General features: G+C 43.6%; 2 protein-coding genes across 4 annotated transcripts in view; one reads left to right on the top strand and one right to left on the bottom strand.

Annotated features, from left to right (window-relative positions):
* Positions 1 to 586: 586 nt before the first annotated feature.
* Positions 587 to 22,127, top strand: part of MOB3B (MOB kinase activator 3B) — a 213,633-nt gene continuing 192,092 nt past the window's right edge. Inside the window, exon 1 of one of the 3 annotated variants that reach the window (XM_055087232.1) lies at positions 587 to 826. The gene's annotated coding sequence lies outside the window, so the exon portion shown is untranslated. The remainder of the gene's footprint in view (positions 827 to 22,127) is intronic. The other 2 variants (XM_055087230.1, XM_055087231.1) reach the window with 2 other exon arrangements.
* On the bottom strand, positions 5,450 to 6,076 carry IFNK (interferon kappa). Its single transcript, XM_007114688.2, has one exon. It carries the CDS (start codon positions 6,074 to 6,076, stop codon positions 5,450 to 5,452), a length of 627 nt encoding a protein of 208 aa, XP_007114750.1.

Here is a 22,127-nt window from a genome sequence, read left to right as displayed (position 1 = left end):
AAGATGTGGAAGACTCATTCTTTTCCTCAGGAAGCTTATATTTAATGACTCCTACTATGAACTAGGAATACTTTCTATGTTTACTTTACCCTTTACTACCACCCTGCAAGGTAGATACTACAAGGTAGAGGTCATAGACCAAGATCACACAAATAGAAAGTGTCAGGCTGTGGGTTGGGCTTCAAAGTCCATGCTCTTTCCATTACTCCCAGCTTGCTCTAGCAAATTTGCTAGAATCTCAAAGTATTTTCCAATGATTAATGCTCTCCTCAGGCGGGCAGTCCACAGCATTTTTCAACAAGTCAGAAAATCCTGGAGAAGGTAAGCAATTTCCCCCTCTCTAGGTGCCTTGGATGTGGCCTGGTGGACCCAGAACGCACCCTCTCTGATCTGATATCCTACTCCCCGCCCCGGCCACAGAGTCAATGTCTTTTCCGCAAGGCTGGGTGGGAGCCCTGCTCAGACGGTCCATTCCCCACCTCTTTCCGGAGGGAAGATGACCCAAAGGCGACCTGACGTCCCTTTCCGACGGAGCTGCCATTCCGCGGGCGGCCGCCAGGGGGTCCCCGCACGCGCCTCCGCATGGTAGCCGCGCGCCGGGTGCCGGTGGGGGCTGCTTTGGAGCGGCGGCGTCTGCAGCTGGAGTCCCGCGCTCGCTCGCCCGCGCGCTCGTTGAGACCGCGCGCGCTGGCCCGGGAGCCCCTCGCTGGATCCGCGAGCGTCGCCCCTCCTGCCCCGAGCTCATCCTCTTCCTCTCGCGCCGCCTGCAGCTGCCCCCGGCGCGGGGAGCCGACAGGGCCCCGGGGCTGAAGGTAAAAACCCCACGGTGAGTGAGAGCTCGCTTCAAGCGAGGGGAGGTGGCGCAGCCCGCGGCCGCTCGCGCCGGGTCGCGCTCAGGAGGGTAGAGGTGCGGGGCGCACCTGGGGGCGGGTGCAACAGGAGGGCGGGAGGCGGCGGACCCCGTTTCCCCGCCCGCCCTTCGCTGGCTTCCGGGGCTGGAATCCGCGTCAGACCCCTGCCCGCGTCTTGGCTTTCTGGCCGGCTCCTCCCGCGCCCTTCCCGGGTGTGAAAGAGAGTCCACCCCGGGCTCCGGGGCCTTGATTTTAAAAGATCTGTCAAAACTATCGATCTTCTTCTTCTGTCCCCGAATCTATCCCGGGTTGCAGATAACAACTGCAGGGTGCGTGCGGGGCAGTGGGTGGCGGGAAGACAAACTTTTACAAAAGTGCGCCTGGGCAGGGGACCACGTTTAGGGCGACTTGGCATTGAAGGAGGAGGCTCGGCTCGGGGCTGCGAAGGGGGACTCCGCTCCATCGGCGAGGTCGCCCCGGGGACTGTGGATGCTTCTTGGAGGGAGAGGGTGTGAAAAGGACGTACAAATCCTGCCGAACCCCTGGGCCAACAACTGTCAAATATCTGGAATCCCAGCCCCTCCCTTTCCCTGCACTGAGGAAGAAGGTGGAAACCCTTCAACTTTCCTTTAATTGCCCCTCCCTGCCTTTGGACCCCTCTGGAAGGGTAAAGGGCCGACTCCCGGCGCCTGGCAAGTAAGTACCAGAGACCCCCAACTCCTCAAGATCCCCCTTCACCCACCTTCCTGACCCCTCCCAGACGTCCTCCCCGCAGGGACCACGCGACAGAGCCGATTGAGGTCGTGGCGAATAGCCTTTTGTTTCTCCGCGTTTCCCCTATTGTTTGCCTTTCTCACATCTGGCGGGGCTCGGGAGACAAGGAAGCCCCTCGGGTCCTCCTCCCCCGCCTCCACACCAGCCACCCGGCCAGCTCGCGCCTGGGAGCCCGCCTGGGGAAGGAGAGGAGCCCGACCCCAGCGGGGCCGCCCCACCCGGGCCTTGCGGTTAGAGGGCGGAGGGAAAGTTGTTCCTTCCCCGCCTCCTCGGGTGCCTGTGTCCCCGGGCGCATTTCTCAGGTCTATCCCCAGCGCGCCGAAGAGCGCAGGTCGAGATGGGTGCCTCTTTCGGCAGAGAGTGGAAGCGAGGTTCCGCCCCAATCCGGGTGTCCTTTGGTGGGTTCCAGTGGATTCCGATCTCCGCCTAAAGGCGTGAGGCCGGCCCGCTGCCAGGCGGCGGGACGGGATCAGGACACGTCTGGTAGGCAGACAGCTTTAAGGCTCTGAGGTCTGCGAGTTTCCAAGGGTCGAAGGGCAGGCGAGTCGCCTTAAAGAGAATGGAGATATGCAAATAACCTAGGAAGCCTCGAGACTTTGTCTAGAAACAGGAGTGAAGTGGCTCCCTCCAGAATGAACCTGGAGTTCTGTCTTCGCATAGGGCTCCAAGTGTAAAGTCCCGGTCCCCTCTCGGCATTTAGGAAAAGCGGACCCGGAGGACCCAGCGCAGACGCTGCCAGGGCCGAGTTCACGATACCCAGGCCTTGTGAATCGGTGTCTGGGGACAGAGTTCCCCTGTGAGTGCGCCTGTGAGATTATAGTGGCCCTGTTTCTCTGCCTTTCCTATCAAGTTGTTTGCTTACACATGGTGCTTATTCTTAATGACTGTGGATTATTAAAGAACTAGGACTTACCACCTGAAACTAATATAATATTGTAAATCAACTATACCTCGGGGGCGGGGTGGGGGGGGTGCGGGGGAAGAGCTAGGGCCGAAGCACCGTAGCCACTCTGAGAGGGCAGGGCCCCCAGCTGGTGCCCCTAGAGTCGCTTAGACTGTGAGAGGACACTGTGTCTGTACACCTGTTGGAATCTATACCTGCACATAGTCTTACATATACTGGTGTTGTCAGCTTTTTCTGTCTGACTGACACCCAATCAGTCCCCTTCCAAGGAGACTCAACTACACCCTTTTTTAATCCTCCACCATTTGATCCCTGCCCCAAGACAGGGGAGGGAGGAAGCTTCCATCTGAACCCTCGTGACCGATGTGCCCACTCAAGCATTTTAAGTAGAAACTGCTCCCTGGCCTCTGCCCAGTTCCAGAAGTTTTCCCTTTACTGGACTTAGAACTTTTGAGCTTCCATTTATAATAAAGAAGAGCAAAGGAGACTAAGTCAGGAGAGTGGACACAGCACTTTCTCCAGTGATTTCTGAATATTACCAGTGGGACCAACAAAAGAAAGAAAGCAAAATCTTTGAAGCACCAGAAGGCACTTTACAAAGATTTCATTATGAAAATGATCCCCAATAAGGAAGGATTCCTTTGAAATTAGCAGCGGCAGGAGAAAAACAAGAAGGACCTGAGTTGCTCAAGAAGTGTCTAAAGTCATTATTAGCAAAGTGAAAGGGCAGTGTCTGTCCCAGTCTACTCCAGTAAGGAAAACAGGGTAATTGCAGTGAAAGATAAGCTTGTACAGTTTCTTTAATTTTAGAATTAAAAGAAAACCCTCCCCAGCATTGTAGGAAAAACCAGAAAATACAGACAGGTGAAAATTAAAACAGAGGAAGGAGGGATATTATAAACAAGGCTCCATTAAACAATCTTATCCAGGTATTTCCTTGGAATAAATTTCTGGAGATAGGATAGCCAGGTCTAAGGAGTTAACCTCTCCCCATCAATACACAGGAGTTCTTTTTCCCCTATACTCTATACCCCACTGATAGTCTATATTACCACTCTTTTTTATCTCTGCCAGACTGGTGGGAGGGGAGTATCTTATTATCTTCTTTTGAATTTCTTTAATCATAAATGGGATTAAACATTTTTTTCATATTGCCTGTTAGTATTTCTTCGTGATGGTGCCAGTTTGTGTCCTTACCTATTTTTCAGTGAGAGTGTTCTCCTTTTTCTGACTAGTGGTGCTCTTAATAAAAGCATCCTGTTCTGACTTCTGCCCCTGCCAGTACAAACAGACAATCTTTATTGACTTGAAGTGCCAATTCTCTTCCTTCTTGCATTGCAAACATTTAGCAAGACTGCAACCATAACTTGCTGAAGCAACTGACACGGTCCCAGTAGAGTTACAAGGGAGACCATGCAAAAGCATTATTAGAGAAATTCATGGAAAATATTAAGTGTATACTTTCTGCTCAGTAGCTTGCATGCCCTAACTCCTTTATAGCTTGTAATGCTTTTTTAAAATTTAGAACTACTACTGATGAGTTGTTTTTTCTAAATGGATTATACTAACTCATTTTATTGTCTGATCCTTCCACTGATAACCAGTATACCATGATCCACAACTAGTTCTTGTGCTTTTAAACATTTCTTCTAACTTTTGGACTGATTTTGCCTCAATTTTATCTTAAGACTTTCTCAGTTTGACTACATTGTTGGAGCCCTGTACTTGGATGAATCTTGAATCTAAACAGTTTAGCAGTGTGCTGTTAAAGTAATAGCAGGAGAAGCCTTCCAAGAGCTGAACTGGGTACATTTCACCCTCTTTGATGCATTTGGGTAGCCACAATCTCTGTTCCTTCTTGCTTGAAGGTAGATGGTTCTGAAATGGGGTAGAGGAGAGAGAGGAAGAGGAGATTCATTTCAGCTAGAAGATGAATTAATACAGATGAAGGACCACACAAGAAAATTTAAGTAAATAATCTGGGTAATCTAGGTACAAAATAACTTTCAAAAAGATAAAGTCTATTAAACTGTCATGTATTATTAAATTTATTTAACAAATAGAAAGTGGCTTTCTAATTGGGGAAATCCAATCTGAAATTCTTCCATAGTCTGACTGTAGGCATTTCATTTCAGGCACAAAACAAACAAACAAAAAACAATGAAAGGCAGATATTAAACTTTTCTGCAGCATTTTCCATGCCTTTAGATGTAAAAATCACACAGCATGCATTAGGAATGAACAATGCTCTCTGCATTAAATCATAGGCATCTAATTCAACCATCCAATATCACCATGGATCTTCACTCTCTTAAAATAATAAAATACCAAGCCACAAACTTTGTATCATTTTAACCAAACCAAGTTGAGAAGCAAATGGGCCAGAAATTACCATTTTTTTTTTTTTTTTTTTTTTACAGTAGGGAGACAGGAAGGGTTTTAACTCTATGGGAGCGTGTATAAGCTCTTTTAACGTGCTGAACTTTCCTAGAATAAACAACCTTGGCAGCAAGAGGATTAAGTCATTGAGGTGTTACATTTTGCAATATTCTCTGACCCATGTCCTCTAGCCATTGTTTTGGTGGAGTTCAAAGGTGAGAGGTAGAGCAAAACAAGTACGAAAGAGCAAAAGGAAAGAGGAGCAGAGAGTAGAAGGTGGAGGGGGAATCCTCCTTTAAAACTGTCTTCAGGACTTCCTAACAAGACTCTTGGTCACCCAGGAGGTGGTTGGCATCGCTTTCTTTAGAGAGGTGAATGTGGCTGCCATACTTCAGAAACAGTGAACATTACCTCAACCACCACCAATCCAACAGAGGGGAGCCTTGGCATAGCACAGTAATCCTTAAACAGAAGATGAAGGAGGAAGAGAAGGAAAAGGAGATTTTGGAGAGAAATGGAATTTGAATTCTAAGAATATACCTTATTTCCTCCTGAGTAGTGCTGTGAATTTATGAAAGAAGTAGAAGCATCTTCTGATTTCCACTCGGACGATCTCCCAGGCACAGTGACTGTATTTCTTATCTTTGAGGAACCTGTCTATCCTGTTGAAATACCTCCTCAGCTCTAGGTTGCTCAGCTGGGGGACCGGAGCTCCTGACTGTGTCCACTCATCCTCTGCCATCTCTCTCATGTCTTCGTTTTCCTCCTCCTCTTCTTCCAAGCATTGTTCCAAGTATTGCAGCTGTTGATCAAGTCCGATTTGGACTTGTCTCAGGTGTTTCTCTTCCCAAGTGGATTTGAAGGTGTCTTGAATGAAGATGTGGAAAGCCTGTCTGGACATTTCATAGAAGGCCTCCTTGATGTCCCTCGTCAGAGGCTGGGTGTCTGAGAGGATCTCTTGGGGCAACTCAAAAGCTTTGCTTTCTCTTAGACACTCTATAGGAAATGACTTGCTCATCCTGCTCAGAAGGCTCAGATTGTGCCAGGTGACTCTCCTCAGGTGAACATTCAGCAAGTTACAGTCCAGAGAGAGTATGCCAGTGACGAACAGACCCATGAGACACACTGGCCACATACACTTTCTAATCACATCAGGATCGACGCTCATTTTTTTTCCTCGCCCCCTTAGCTGAAAAATCCACGAGACTCAAGGTTGACAGTGAGTGAGGTTTTAGGTCTTAAGTATTACTTTGTGTGCCTTTTATACACCTGGGTATCTTCAGTGGGGAGGAGTTTTCTCATTCGTCATTTTATGGTACTCAGGGTTTCGGCCCCTTTGCCTCTGAGGCTTTTTTGACTTTGGGTGACTACATTGACTTTGGAAACGCAATCTTTTTTTTTTTTCAGAGAAGTGAGCAAAGCATTACCATTGTGTTATCTTAGGTGCCTGGATGATCCATCCCAGTACTATAGAATCATCAGAACAAGCCTGATGCAGACTGTTTCAGAAAGAACTGAAAACTGGGACTCTATACACTTGCTCACCTAACACTATTACATAAGAGAGAGCAATCCTCCAAGGAAATATTTTTACCTGACCCTGTAGCCGAACATCTCTCATTGAGTTAATCATAGACGTTGACAAAATAACTATGATTATTTGATTGCAAGACCACTAGAACATAACATAGGTTATGTTGTTTCCAATCTTGATAAATTAAGCTTTTTAAAAAATAAATAATTAATTAATTTTAATTTTTGGCCACGTTGGATCTTCGTTGCAGTGCCTGGGCTTCTCCTTGCGGTGGCTTCTCTTGTTGCGGAGCATGGGCTCTAGGCGCGCAGGCTTCAGTAGTTGTGGCACGTGGGCTCAGTAGTTGTGGCTCGCGGGCTCTAGAGCACAGGCTCAGTAGTTGTGACTCATGGGCTTAGCTGCTCCGCGGCATGTGGGATCTTCCTGGACCAGGGCTCGAACCCCTGTCCCCTGCATTGGTAGGTGGATTCTTATCCCCTGCTCTACCAGGGAAGTCCTTAAATTAAGCTTCTATGTTTGGATATTTTCTCTTTTTATTTGATTTTTCTGAGCCTCAAAAAAGATGAAAAACAGAGTGGGTCGTTGAGCATGGCACTTGTCACAGAACAGACTAGGCCAGCTTAGTTTTCTGTTGCCATTAGGAAATGTTGAAACTCTCCAGCTATCCTTTCCTTTAGTTAAACCTGAACCAGTGCTTACCACCCCCGCATAGCATTTTGTATGATCTGATCTCTTTCTTAGAAGTGCTCCAGAGGGTTGTATATCAGGGAATATTTTTCTGCCTCATTAACTTCTCTCTTGTAGTATCATGCATTTTTTTTTAACTTTTAGATATGGTCTAGACAGTATTTTAAAACTTTAACTTAGCTGTCTTTCCTTCTTGTTTAGAGGTTCTGTGTGCTGTGAAGTTTTTTTTGTTTGTTCCTGTTTGTTTTTGAGGAGGTATATGAGTAGGTGATCACCCATTTTAGCCAAGCTAATTCCCACCTAGATCAGTATTACTGTGGTAATAATGGCTGTCCACCACTTATGGTTTTCACCCTGTTTGACCAGATAACCTTCTTCTGGTTATGGTCAAAGAAAATTTCTTTCTCTGGGAATGTGAAATGGGATGTCATTAAATGAGGCTAGCTTTAATTACCACCTTAAAAAAAGAAATGCATTAATTTTCAATAAAATCATTTTAGAATGGTAAGCAACCACAGTTCCATAAATATGGCAGACTTGGACTGCAAAATTGCTTAAAATGTTTGTGTCTAAATTAGCTGGCTACACCAAAGGCTAATTGTAGACAAGTGAGACTTCTTAAAATCCTGGCTTTTTGGACTGGTTTACTATGAGAAGAAAACCTACTACATAATGTTACTCTATGTGCTCTCTCTGTATAAATTCTGATTTCACAGAGATATTTTGTGGGATGACTAACTTAGAAAAATAATTAGGAAAATGGGCCCTTTTACACAGGAATATAAATTGACACAAAATTCCTGGAGAGCAAGGTGGTGCTATGTATCAAAAGCCTTAAAAATGTATACAATCTTTGACTCAGCAATTCTCCCTCTAGGAGTTTATCTCCAAGAAATAATGATGGATGTCTTTTAAGGACTTAGCTGTCAGGAAGTTCATCGCAGCAAAAAACTGAAAACAATTTAAATGTTCAGCAGTAGGTACTTGGTTAAGTAAACCATCCGTAGAAAACGTCTGTGCAAGCATTAAAAATTATGTTGTGGGAATATATTTGGTTACTTGGATGGATACACTTTGTAGCTTAAAAACAAGCTTACGTGGTAGTATATAGTGTCTGATTTGTTAAATATAAACATATGCGTATATTTACAGAAGAAATCTAGAAGTATATATGCTACAAATATTGAGTCATTATCTCTGACTAGAAAAATAATGGGTGATTTTTAGTTTTGTATTTTTATTTACCTAGATTTTTAAAGTTTTCTATAGGCAGCAAGTATTTCTTATTTAATAAGGCAAACTATATTTCAAACAAAATATATTGAAAAAAAGAGATATTATACATCTGCAGTAGGATCAATACTACTTTATTTACGTAAACATTTCCGTTCTAGGGTACTTTAAAAAGGAGATGTGAATTTTCTCTGAGATTCAGTTCTAATTCAGTTGATATGAATAATATAGACTATGTGGGAGTTCAGTGTAGTATTGTTACAACTTTCCATATAAAAATATAGATTTATGTATATATATATATAATACATATATTTATTATTGCACATACATACACACACAGAGTTTATAAAATACAAATCTCTTCTGAAGGCCAGACCTTCTTACATACCTCACTTAACTTCTTATACCTAAAGCTTTTTGAATTGTCGCAGTCAGAACTGCTTGTTCCTCTTTGGGCTTCTACAGTGCTTTGTCCTCCTTAATTCTGGCTTTGTAAAGTAAATAATTGTGTAAGTGTTGATCTCCCAATTTTGTGTGCCCCCCACCTCTACCCACCCAGGGTGCTTAGCATAGGTCGTGCTTGAGACAGTTCAAACGTACTAACCAAGCTAAGAGTTTGTTCAGTTGACCTTCTGCGCTAAGAGGTTCTGCCCGTGGGTGATGGAGGTGGCTGGAGATTTGGCCGTTGTCAACCGTCTTGAAGGTCCCTGTATTTTCTGCCATGTACAGTTTTGTCATCTTATCCTCCTCACCCCATATTCCTCCCTCTATTGTCATTCCATATTGTATCCTCATTTATTCAAAACTGTATTTTTAGTGTCTACCGCATGCCAATCCCTGGGCTAGGTCTTGAAGAAGGAGGGATAAGGTATAGTCCATGATCTCAAGGAGTCCGCGGTTGAAGAAGTAGGTATGTTCTGAGTGTCTTAGGTACAGGAGTAATTCATAGGTCCTCCCTATAGCGTGTACCTCATTCCTCACGTACAATATTAATGACAAAATAGGAAAGATGATGGACATGGCTGTTGTCCCCTCTTCCACCATTAGCATTGCTTGATTTAGCAAACAACAATATGGAAGACCCATGTAATATTTGGAATGCACCTATACTAAAAATCATTAATTTTTTAATCTAAAATTCCAATTTAATGGGGCGTCCTGTATTTTATCTGGCAACCCTATCCACCATGCCAGCTCCCATTGACCTCTTAGAGCAAAACTCAGACATGAAGCCCTCTGCAGGAAGCTTTTGCTCTGCTAGCCGTCCACCTTATGCAGAGGGGCATTCGATTGTGTTTCTCTGTGCTGGTTTTACTTGTGCACGCATCCCTAACAACTGTGCACAGTCCGAAGAGGGTACCTGCCACACTGAGACAGAGTAGCACACACACGTACTCTCTCACATAATTGTTGTGATCAGAAGCATTATTGCATGATCAGCATTGGTCATGCCTCTGTTCTGTAAAAGCCATGCCATCTGACTCTATCTTAAAATATAATTAGAAAGGTGAAAAGAATGGCAGTGTAAGGGATCGTTTTTATTCCAGAATTTGTCTGTCACACCTGCCCAGTCTGAAACTGTGGGCTATATTTTCACATGCTAACATTGTTCCATGGTACCTGCTCTCATTTCTCTCGATCATTTCTATGTGGTCAGACTCTCCTCAGGGGCAAAGCTGATTAGCAGGGGCTGCCCTGTTGTCAATGGAACTGTGTGAATTTGACATGTGGATGACCTGGTTAACAGTAATGGGCAAGACACAACTTGTTTGACAAAATGGAGATGAGACATTTCAGTCTAGACAAGATAGCCGTGACTCAGCTCACAGGCATTTGGCATCGTATGGTTAAGATTGATAGCTCTCTGGGAAAAGGCAAGTTTTGAACCAGGGTGAGAGTAACATGTGGATCATCCATGTGACTCAGTGCATGAAAGTCAGTCATTCTGTTTGTGGGGTCAGAAGATGATTGAGCCCAGTAAGGAGCTCAGAGATGGGAAGCCTTGTGTCCATACCTGTCAGTGCTTTCCATATGGCGTGCAGACAGCGGTCACCACACAGTCATGTGCAGCTCTTTTAGCCCAGACCAACCCTGAAGCTCTAATAACTGGGTGTTTCACTTATTCCCACTAACTCCCATATTGGGGTCCCCTCTCCCCTGGTCCTCTAGTCCCTTTCTGGGTTGTTCTTCTCTTAATGACGTACCTGATATAGAAATTAATAGTGACTACACAAGTAATACGTGGATATGTGTCCATATAGTAAAAATTTAAACATTTCAGATAAAGTGAAAGCTTTGCTTGCCAGCTCTGCCTCCCGTCATGCCTCTTTCCTCCCCTGCGGCAACGACAGTTATCAGTTTGGTATGTCCTTACTTGATATCTGTCTCCCCACTAAACACTAAGATCCGTGAGCGCATGTCCAACAACTGGCTTGTTCGCTGCTCGTTCTTGAATGTCCACAGGGCTCACAGAGATGCAGAGACACCTGGACCACTTCCATGGGTGATACGTGGCCTGGGAGTAGGGGGACTTGTATGTATTTTTTAAAAATTGCCGAAACAGGATTATAAAAATTGTGATATGCTTTGAAGTTCAAGCCTGGAAGTGTATTCCTGTGGCTGTATATATGATATCATTTGGTTATCATTTTTAAAATCTATGTTATAAACCCTTTGTGAATGTGAAGCCCAGTATAAATGGCTCATCAGACCTGGATCAGACAGGTCCAGGTGCCTTTCACAGCACCCTGCACATAGTAGGTGCTCAATAATTATTTGTTGGATGATCAAGGGAAGATAATGAAGCCATGTCTCAGTGACAGGGAAGTTATTTGGTGGTTTAGTTCTTCTGGTGTAGAGGTACGGGGAGGACAAATTCAGGTGCTGGGGAGACTTGAGAAGTTCACAGAATGGTAGATGGCAGCTCAAGCATTTGTTCAGTGTCCCCTCCTACTTCCGTTGCTTTCGTCTTTGGGATTCCCCGAGGCTGGTTAGGTCATGAGCACCATCGTACCTCTGGTGGTATCACATAGTTCTAGTTGTTTTTTTAAAAAATATTTATTTATTTATTTATTTTTGACTGTGCTGGGTCTTAGTTGCGGCACGTGGGATCTTTGTTGCGGCATGTTTAGTTGCGGCATGCGGACTTCTTGGTTATGGCATGCGTGTGGGATATAGTTCGCCGACCAGGGATTGAACCTGTGCCCCCTGCACTGGGAGCGTGGAGTCTTAACCACTGGACCTCCAGGGAAGTCCCAGTTCTGTGTTGTTTGGTTAACTCATACATCCTCCCTTCCAGACAAGAAGTGTGTCTTACTCAGTTTTGTATGCTTGGCACCTCTTACATAAAGACATCAAATGTTTGTTGAATAAAAGATAGCCATGTGATTTTTTTTATGGTTCTTAAGTTTGGGTATTAACCTGTGCTGAAAAAACTGAGAGCTTCCAAAATCATCCCTTCCCCAACTCCTCTGAATATTGCCACTTCTCTGTATTAATTGCTCCTGGTAACTGTCATTTTATATCACCCTTTTGAAGGCTCAGTGGACAGACTTACCCCTGGTTCGCTTTTATAGTCCAGCTTCAGATTATGCACAGAGTAACTTCCTACACAGGAACAATTTTAGCTTTTAGAAAATGACCCCAGATAAAAAGAGATTTAACGTGGTGGAATAAGTATGTAAGTAAATAAATATGCACCATCAGTAAAACCTACCCTCAGTTTGGGGTTTATCAGAACAGCTTCCACCTGAATCCTGTTCCACTGTTGTTTCTCTTGGTCCATTTGAACCCTAATGGGGCTTTCACTTCTGAGATGGTGGTAAGCATTTCAGATGAGAGAGGTCACCTACCAGAATAACCCTCCCTTTTACCCGCTGAGTAGATGTGGATTTCTTCCCAGACCATATCTGAGTGTGCCTGTAGTCTGGAAAAACAACAAGAGTGGAGTGAGTGATGGACAGAGATGTCCTCTTGTCTTGGATAAATATTTTAAAAGGAATTGCCGTGGCAGAGATGAGGACAGTGGCTTCTTTTAATAACTATCAGTTTGAATGTGGTCATAAGGTTTCCTGACATTTATGAAGAACAAAGAAAGGTATTATTATGGAAAAATTTAAGTGGGCTTTTCTTTTTCTTTTTTTAATTTGTATTATTTATTTGGTTGCGCTGGTGCTTAGTTGCGGCAGGTGGGCTCATTAGTTGCAGCATGTGGGCTCCTTAGTTGCAGCATGCATGTGGGATCTAGTTCCCTGAACAGGGATCGAACCCAGGCCCTGCAATGGGAGTGGGAGTCTTATCCGCTGTGCCACCAGGGAAGTCCCGAGTGGGCTTTTCTTTGACTGACGAAAATTCACATGCCCCAAATTTTAGGGTCTTTTTTTTTTTTTTTTTTTTTTTTTGGTCTGAGCAATGCCTGGGTTTGAGGATAGTGTCTGGAATAATCTACTAGAGCTATGGGCAGTGGGGAGGGGCCTCTTTTCTTCCTGACAACACCCTTGCCCCTAGGTAGCCTGTGAAGTGCAGACTCTATATCATAGAATGTAGGGTTGGAAGGACACTGAGAGATAGACTTTTGAGGTCAGAGGGGTAAAGTGACTTGCCCAAGGTCAGAGTGATACCTGGGGGCAAAGTCAGGCTGAGACCCAGGTCCTCTGGCTTCAAGGCTGTCACTGCAAGTCTTTCATCAGTAAGCAGAGAGCTCCCTTCGCTCTGCTTCCACTGAGAGGAGATGCCCACCGGCAGCCATAAGAAAGGGGATTCTGGAGGCTTTCTCTGCTTTGAAGTCAGACAAGGATGCTATAACTCAAGCTCTTTCTGGTACTTCACAAGGGCTTTTTGGCTCTGTGAGGGAGGCATTAGTTAGCAAAGGAGGAAACCCTGAGTTGTCTGACACCCCTAATATTTCTACAAAGTTACTTAGAATTCTACAAATAAAGACTGTCAGGCTTCCCAGATTCCTAGGTCAGTTCAGGACTAAAGTGGTTGCCCTAGAGAAGCCTGGAATGGGTTTCCTGAGAGGTTTCCCCCATGTCTGAAATTTATTTCTGGACTCATTTACTTATTTTCTTTGTTTTCCATCATATCTCCAGTGCTTAGCACATAGCATATGCTTAATAAATATTTATTGAACAATTAAGTATGTGTGTCACTATTTTATCTTATGAGTATACTGTATGAGATCGGTTCAATAACGCTACCTCTTGGTAGAACTGTGTAGTAACTTTGAGCAAGTCATTTAAACTTCCTGAACTTCATATGTAAATAGGGCTAATAAGGGTACCTACCCCAAGGGTGGTTGTGGAGATGTAAATTGCTAATAACAGTGCCTGGTACATAGTAAGCGGTCAATATGATAGTTAGCATCGTTATCATCATCATTATCATTATCTGTTGCCCAGAGTGTAAAGACAATGCTAAATTCCAGGAGTACAGGAGTAGAAAAGACATATTTAGTCCCTGTCCTTGCAGAGATTCCTGGAGGCAGTGATATCTGAGCTGAGTCTTTTTTAAAACTTATTTTATTGAACTATCGTTGATTTACAATGTTGTGTTAATTTCTACTGTACAGCAAAGTGCTTCAATTATACGTATATATATGTAGGCATTCTTTTCCATTATGGTTTATAATAGGATATTGAATATAGTTCCCTGTGCTATACAGTGGGACCTTGTTGTTCTGAGCTGAGTCTTGAAGGGCAAAAGCTGGTGGGAGTTTGAATTAGCATGGTGATAGCTGGTATGGAGAAGAAGAGAATTATCTAGGAGGTAAGATTGGCAGGTCTTGGTGATTGATTTGGAGTGGGAGGATGAGAAAGAGGAAAGAGACCAGGGTGAAGCCCCATTTTTTAAGCTAGGTATACAGTGTTACCACCAACTAAGAGGTAGCATATGGGAGAAAGAGCAGGCTTGTCGGGGAACAACTGGTGGGTTCTGTTATAGATGGGTTACTTTGAGTTGTCTATGGGATAGCCAGGTGGAGATGTCCATTCGGCAGTTGGATATATGGGTCTGGATGAGGGCTGGAGACTGATCCAGGTGGGAGAGAGAGATTTGGAAGTATCACTAGAAGCTGTGGGTGATAATTAAGACCATAAGAATCAATGGCTCTGTCTGTCTAAAGAGAACATGTAGAGTGCAAAAAGAAGTGTGAGCCAATTTCAGAACCCTAAGAATAGCCTGCATTTATTTATTTATTTATTTATTAACATCTTTATTAATAGCCTACATTTAAAGAGTGGGCAGTGGAAGGAGAAACCGAAGAGGATGGTCACAGAGGCAGGAGGAGAATGAGGATGGAGTATTTTGACTCTTTATCTGCCTTTCTGCCTCAACACAGCTCTCTAAGACAGCCATTCTCAACTCAACTCTATTTGCCATCATTAATCTAGACCTAAACCCATCTTATAGATGAGATACTTGAAGCTCAGAGAGGGGAATTAATTCATTTAAGCCTAAAATCAAAGACTTTCCCTCCCTTTTCCCTCCTTTGTTCTTTTCTAGCATATGCCCCCATGGAACATGCCAGGTGTGTATCTGGAAGTTCTTGGCAGATGTCAACTGGATTGAAAGTTGGCTTGGTTATTTCACTTCTGCTGTTTGGGGCTACAGGAGTTGGAGAATGTATTAGTTTCCTAGGACTGCTGTAGTAAATTTCCAGGAACAACGTGGCTGAGATTTCCCTGGCCGTCCAGTGGTTAAGACTCCGCACTTCCACTGCAAGGGGCACAGGTTGGATCCCTGGTCAGGGAACTAAGATCCCACGTGCTGCGCGGCGTGGCCAAAAAAACCCCCCAAACAAACAAACAAACAAAAACAACAACATGGCTTACAACAACAGAAATTTATTCTCAATAGTTCTGGAGTCTAGAAGTCCAAGATCAAAGTGTCATCAGGGCCGGGTTCCCTCAAAACATTCTAGGGACAAATCTTTCCCTGCTTCTTTTAGCTTCTGGTTATTGCTGGAAATCCTTGGTGTTCCATGTCTTGGAGAAGCATCACTCCAGTCTCTGCCTCCATAGTCCCATGACATTCACCATGTTTTTGTCTGTCCCTGTGTCTTCCAGACGTTGCCTTTAGGTATTCTTTGGTAACAGTCTGCATAGTTATTAATAATAATAAAGGAAACTATTTATGTAGCAGTTACTAAGTACCAACTCTTTATATAAATTATCTTTAATTCTCATAGCCACTACACAATGTAGGTGTTATTACCCTTATTTTAAAGAGGAGGAAATGGAAGCTTGGAAGTATTAGATGACTTGCCTGAGATCACATATCTAGAAATCCACAGAATTAGGTTTCAAACCCAGGTCTGTCTGAGGCCACATTGTGTTTTTACAAGGTCTAGGGTTGTAAAAGTTTTGGTGTAAAATCCACTGTCTGTATGTATTTCATTCCCATAAGGATTTGAAGCAGCTTATAAATATATACAATACAAGAGAATAAAAATGGTTAAAGAAATTAGAGTTGAGAGAAAACAAGAGCAAGAAAACAAGATGAAGTCAGGGGTACAGTCTGAACATAAGCATGCTTGTCTAGTGTCATTATGGCAGAGAGTTGCAAATCTGTCCCTGGGCTTTCTAGAAGCAAAGGGGAAAGAAGACCTGTAAAAGTAACCACAGTATCCAAAAGATAAAACAAACTAGCAACAAAGCTAAATTCTCAGTAGAAGCAAAGCTTTTCTTGGTACTGAGTCCTGGGGGGAAGTTGTCCTGCAGGCCTTCTGGAAGAGAGTGCTGTGGGACATCCTGGGCAAAGACCCCAGCAACTTCCTTACAGGAGTGACTATCACCACCATCACCACCACGTGTATTGCAGGGCTGAGTCTTGTAACCTCCCCCCGTGAAGGCAGATGTCACATTGCCAGGGCACAGTTCTTGCAGGCTTTCTGCAGGGGCTTGTTGAGTTTTCTCATGTTGAGCTACAGAAGGAGTTCATTAGTTCTGGATTGGGACAGTGTTTCTTCATCAGGGCTCAAAGGGCGGAAAAGGGTAGTCACGCATGTTGGCATTCTCAGAGCATTCAGTGTGGAGAGACTGCCCTGACATTTCCAGAGTCCCTGCCCAGATCCAATCCTGCATTTCCTATTATATGTACAGCGGAACTTTGGGGAAAACTATTTGCAGGCCTGACTCTCCTCCATTTAGTCAGAACTGGGAAAACAACTATTTTGTCAGATTGAACCAGTGCCATAAACAAAAGTGACGTGTGCGACCATGTGGACTTCCACATGGTCGTGGGCTAGATTAGCTGTACTCCTCTAAGGGCGGTCGTCCTGGATATGGGAATCCAAGCAAGCAGCCTGTGGTTTTACTCTGCATTGCGGGGACTTTTTTCTCTCCTGAAAGAGCCTCTTCGTAAGTTGGATAGCTTAAAATTCAAAGTGAAGACAGCCTTGTGTCCCCAAATATTATAGATAATTAAATGTTAAGACATCCTCTTGGGACTATTAATTTTGAAAACTCAAGCATTTTTTATTTAAGAAAAGAACTCACATATGGGTGGCCTCAGACCTAAAACTTTGTATTTCCAGGAGTGATGCAGTTAAGAGAGCAGAAATTGGCATTGCCCTATACCTATCCCCATTGGGAGAGTGCAGTAGCACTCATTGCCAAATGTGATAAAACAGATTCTCATGAATGGTCCATGGGACAAAGAATGCTGTAATTATCTATTGCCTATAATTTCATCCATCCATCCATTCATCCACCCATCCATCTATTCATCTCTGAGGATATGATGCCTGAAACAAGAGAGTAAAAAAGAAAAATGGGTGAAGCGGTTCATGTCCTCATAGAGTGTCCAGATTTTCAGACAATAAAGAATAAAATTTCAGGGTGTTAGAAGTGTTATGAAGGAAATAAACAGGGCAAGAGGGTAATTGGGGAGGTGATGACTGAATTGAGACTTGAAGGGTGAGGAAAAATCAGCAATGTAAAGAGCTGGAGGGGGAGAGCATTTCAGGCAATGAGAACAGGAGGTTCAAAAGCTCTCATGGGAAAGAGCTTGGGATATTCAAGGAACACAAAGGAGACTGGTTGTGTTGGAGTGAAGGGAGTGGGGAGGTTGGTCCTAGGATATGTTGGGATTGGGTAGGACATGGCAGGCCATGATGGAGTTCCAATTTTATTCTAAGACTAGTGAAGACACAGGAAAGAATTTTAAGCAAGAAAGTGGTGTCATATGACTTGTGCTTTAAAGAGATCACTTTGGGGCCTCCTTGTTGGGAGCAGTTTGGAGAAGGAGCAAGAATTGAAGCAGGGAACCCAGGTGGAGAGTGGATATTTTAGCAGGCTGGGTGAGAGGTGTGGTGGCCTAATAAAGGTAGAAGCAGTGGAGATGGAGAGAAAAGATGATTTGAGAGAAGCTGCTTATGATGTATTTGGGTCCAGGCTAACATCTGTGATCACCAAAGGCCATTTTCCAGAAATGCCATTCATCTTTCCAGAGAATAAGATGATTTGAGAGAAGCTGCTTATGATGTATTTGGGTCCAGGCTAACATCTGTGATCACCAAAGGCCGTTTTCCAGAAACGCCATTATAAGGTCTTTACTGAAATAACACCGGTAGTTTTTTGAGTAAGTAATCTCATTTGGCATTACATCTTTAACTGGATGGCCTTAAACTAGGGTAAGTCCCTTATACTTCAGACAACAAAATAAATAATTTACTTAATTAGACCTGGGTTGGGATTGCAGCTTGAATTTCGCAGGTTTAGCTTGAGGCTTAAGTTCCTGAGTGTCCCTTGACACACAAAACAAATACATATCCCTGTACGTTTTAACATTTTTAGATAAAATCATGTGTTTCATGATCAATTTAAATCACGGATTACTATTATAGTCAAATCATAATGGAATATAATCAATATAATCATACAATTCTGAAGTTAAGAAAGAGATTCTAATCTGTTATTTACTAAATATAGATGAAAGCCTGTAGCTAACAACTCCAATTCTCTCCAATTTGGTTTTTCTAAAAAGACTCAGAAATGTCTAATTGTCAGAAATTCCAGTCCATACTAATGCTCTGACACAGACTATACTCCCATGAAACACAGGTGTTTGATAGGTTGGGTCAAGATGTTCTCATCACTAAAGTCAAGCAATGACAGATTTTTCTTGTGTCACAGAGACATTTTTTTTTTTAAGATTTATTATTTATTTATTTTTGGCTGCATTGGGTCTTAGTTGCGGCAGGCAGGGTCTTCATTGAGGCACGCAGGATCTTCGTTGCGGCATGAAAGATCTTTTGTTGTGGTGCTCGGGCTTCTCTCTAGTTGTGGCGTGTGGGTTTTCTCTTCTCTAGTTGAGGCACGCAGGCTCCAGGGCACGTGGGCTCTGTAGTTTGCCGCACGCGGGCTCTAGTTGAGGCGTGCGGGCTCAGTAGTTGTGGCGCGAGGGCTTAGTTGCCATGTGGCGTGTGGGATCTTAGTTCCCTGACCAGGGATCGAACCTGCGTCCCCTGCATTGTAAGGCGGATTCTTTACCACTGGACCACCAGGGAAGTCCCTTTCAAGGTTTTCAACAACATTTTTCTTAAACTTTTGGCACCTCTGTTGGTTAACCTGGAGTAGTAGCTAGGCTACAATGTTATCTTTGTTCTAGATTATTTAGTTATTTTATGAGCTAGCGTCTGATTTGGCACATAAGGATTAATTAGATTCATTGTTTTACAAATAATTTATCAGTATTTCATAATTTTTCAAAAAATCCTAGCACTTCCAGATGCTCCAGAGACCAGCTACTGTAATAAACACATTCAAAAACATAGAACGGCTCAAACATGGTAGGAGTATTTCTCACTCATGTAAAGTTTGGAACAGAGGTACTTGAGCTGTGGTTGGGTTTTTTCCAAGCAGTGATCAGGCACCAGACACCTTCCATCTTGTGGATGTGCCATCTTCCATGTGGCTTCCAAGGTTTCAGAGCTTATCTTCATCAAGCTGGAGCAAAATGGCAAGAGCTGGAGGGATATGCATGGGGGTGTTGTAGGGGTTAGGCTTGGAGAGGCATACATCACTTCCAGTCACATCCCATTGGCAGGAACTTAGTCACAGCTAAGTGCAAGGGATACTGGGAAATTCAGTCTAGCCATGTGCCCAGGAAGAAGAGGGACTACTTTGATGAACAGCTGGCCCGTCTCTGCCATGGTCCTGATCCATTTGGAGAAAGTCTAGCGATCAGAATGTGTTGGCACTGGTATGAGTTGGCTTGGGGATTGGGCTGGCATGATGGGACACATTGCAGAGACCCAGTAAAGATTTTTTAAAAATCCATTTGAAGAGAATTGGAGCTGTCAGCCACAGGCAGCTTTCTAGTGAGGCTATTTATTTATTTTCTGAAGAGTAGAAGAAGAAATACTGTTGAAATAGAAGATTTTCATTTTTTTTCCCCCTAAGGCTTATACAAAGAAGAAGAAAAATGATTAATTTGTGTCTTTAAAAAAAGCATGCTTTCCTTACAAGAAATCTATTTTGGTAGAAAGATACTGTCATTTGCTTTTTTTTTTTTAAAAAAAAGCAGGGCTTCCCTGGTGGCGCAGTGGTTAAGAATCCGCCTACAAATGCAGGGGACACGGGTTCAAGCCCTGGTCCAGGAAGATCCCACATGCCGTGGAGCAACTAAGCCTGTGTGCCACAACTACCGAGCCTGCACACCTAGAGCCCGTGCTCTGCAACAAGAGAAGCCACTGCAATGAGAAGCCCATGCAGCACAATGAAGAGTAGCCCCCACTTGCCTCAACTAGAGAAAGCCTGCACGCAGCAACGAAGATCCAGTGCAGCCGAAAATAAAAAATAATAATAAAAAAAAAGCACATGGAGCTTATTTCCCATGGGGGCCAACATGTAGAAGACAATCCTTCAGTACTATCCACAGCTAACACTACACTGGGCATTAACCATTCATCAAGCATAGTATTACCGAGTTTGCATACATTATTTCATTTTAACACCAAAAGAATCCAGCAGGATCCCATTTTATAGTTTTGAGGAACCCAGACTGCAAAAAGTTACATAATTGGCAAAGGCCACACAAAACTAAGGTCTGCCTGATTTTCTGTTAGACGGTATTTAAGTGAAAATAAGTGTCTTGAGTATATCATGTTTTTCTTTCTTTCTTTTTTTAAATAGAGAAGAAAATTTGTCATAGCCTCAACGTCTCAAAGGCTTCTTTGAGAAAAGACTTTGCAAGGCTCGACAAAATAAGTCGAACACACTTGGGTCCCTTTTCCTGCCTGTGGAGGGCAAGACATTTTCCCTCTCCATGTGGTCAGTTTAGGTTCTGGATTCTGTTTATGAGTCCCTGCAGCTTGACTGGACGTAGGAGACCAGGCAAGTATGATTCTGGGCTGTGGCTGGAATGCGCTTCTGGCTTCTGTGGCAGAGGGAGGGAAAAGTGCTGCTGGCCCTGTGAGAAGGGGCGAGAGCTGGGGCCCGCCAGGGTCTCCGCAGAGAGGCAGGCTATGAGCCGCATCCTGGGGCTGCACCAACCAAGCTTGGCTCCTAGCTCAAATCAGCTAGAGGGATCCTGATGCAGAGACAGGCTCTGCGTCGGCCCGGAGCATCCTGCTGTTCGAAGAGGGGCTAGAGCAATTTCAACACAGCATCTTCAGGTGCAGAAAGTACTCAGATCTGTTTTCCCAAAGTTGGTTCCATGAAACACTAATTTCACAAGAAGTTCTGTGAAAGAAGCTTTTTGTGGTTCAAGAAATTTAGGAAACTTTGTATGTTCAATGTAGACTCACAGTGTACATTAGCATATTAAAAGTCTCTACAATCTTACAGCAAGACACCTGTTAAGCTTGTTTAACCCATGGTATAACAAACTTATTTGACCACGTACTTAAAAAAAAAATCACACTTATTAATATCCTGAGGAGCCAGTGTTTAGGGGAATGTACTTCGTGATCTAAATTGGGCATAAAAAGAAGATAATACTAGAAAATACGTAAATCTAATGCCCAAATTCCAATGGAACATCGTATCTGTGGAGGATTATAAGATTACTCTTTCATTAGGCAACATAGGCAGTGACAATGATCGCATCGTAACCCCAGTGGTTTCTTTGGTTTTAAACAGAAGAGGAGTATGAAAAACTCATATCTTTTATATTGTAAAATGCCTTTTGCCCCTCTTTTTTTGTTTTCTTCTCCCTTTTCTTTTTCTATTACTACATAAACTTCTTGCTGTCATCAAGTAAGTCACATGAAATTGTCATGTTTATTCTTTTCAGAAGACGTGTTAAAATCCCATTGAAGGGAGGATAAAGGTATTAATAAAGTATATATTGTCACTAAAAGGTGTTTCATAAATTTATTGGGCTGATAATTTTATTTGATGTTTCTTTAAATTGGGGGAACTGGAAATATATCCTCGCTTCCTTCCTTCCTGCCTGCCTGTCTGTAGCAAATATATACTGATATTAAGGCTTGGCATTAGAACTATAAAACTCAATATCTCTTAGTGTGCATGTATATGTATTTTTAATTGGATGAATAAATGTATCTTTTATGTGAATAATGAACATTAAGAAAACTAAAGGGCTTCCCTGGTGGTGCAGTGGTTGGGAATCCACCTGCCAATGCAGGGGACAGGGGTTCGAGCCCTGGTCCAGGAAGATCCCACATGTCACGGAGCAGCTAAGCCCATGCGCCACAACTACTGAGCCTGTGCACTAGAGTCCGCAAGCCACAACTACCGAAGCCCGTGCACCTAGAGCCCGTGCTCCGCCACAAGAGAAGCCACCGCAATGAGAAGCC

This window comes from Physeter macrocephalus, chromosome 9 (assembly GCF_002837175.3).
Source record: "Physeter macrocephalus isolate SW-GA chromosome 9, ASM283717v5, whole genome shotgun sequence".
NCBI classification, from domain to species: domain Eukaryota; kingdom Metazoa; phylum Chordata; class Mammalia; order Artiodactyla; family Physeteridae; genus Physeter; species Physeter macrocephalus.
This window is presented reverse-complemented; position numbering and strand designations above follow the sequence as displayed.

What these genes read in the sequence shown, in the direction of transcription:
- IFNK (XM_007114688.2), bottom strand. Translation starts at nt 6,076, where the DNA reads ATGAGCGTCGATCCTGATGTGATTAGAAAGTGTATGTGGCCAGTGTGT.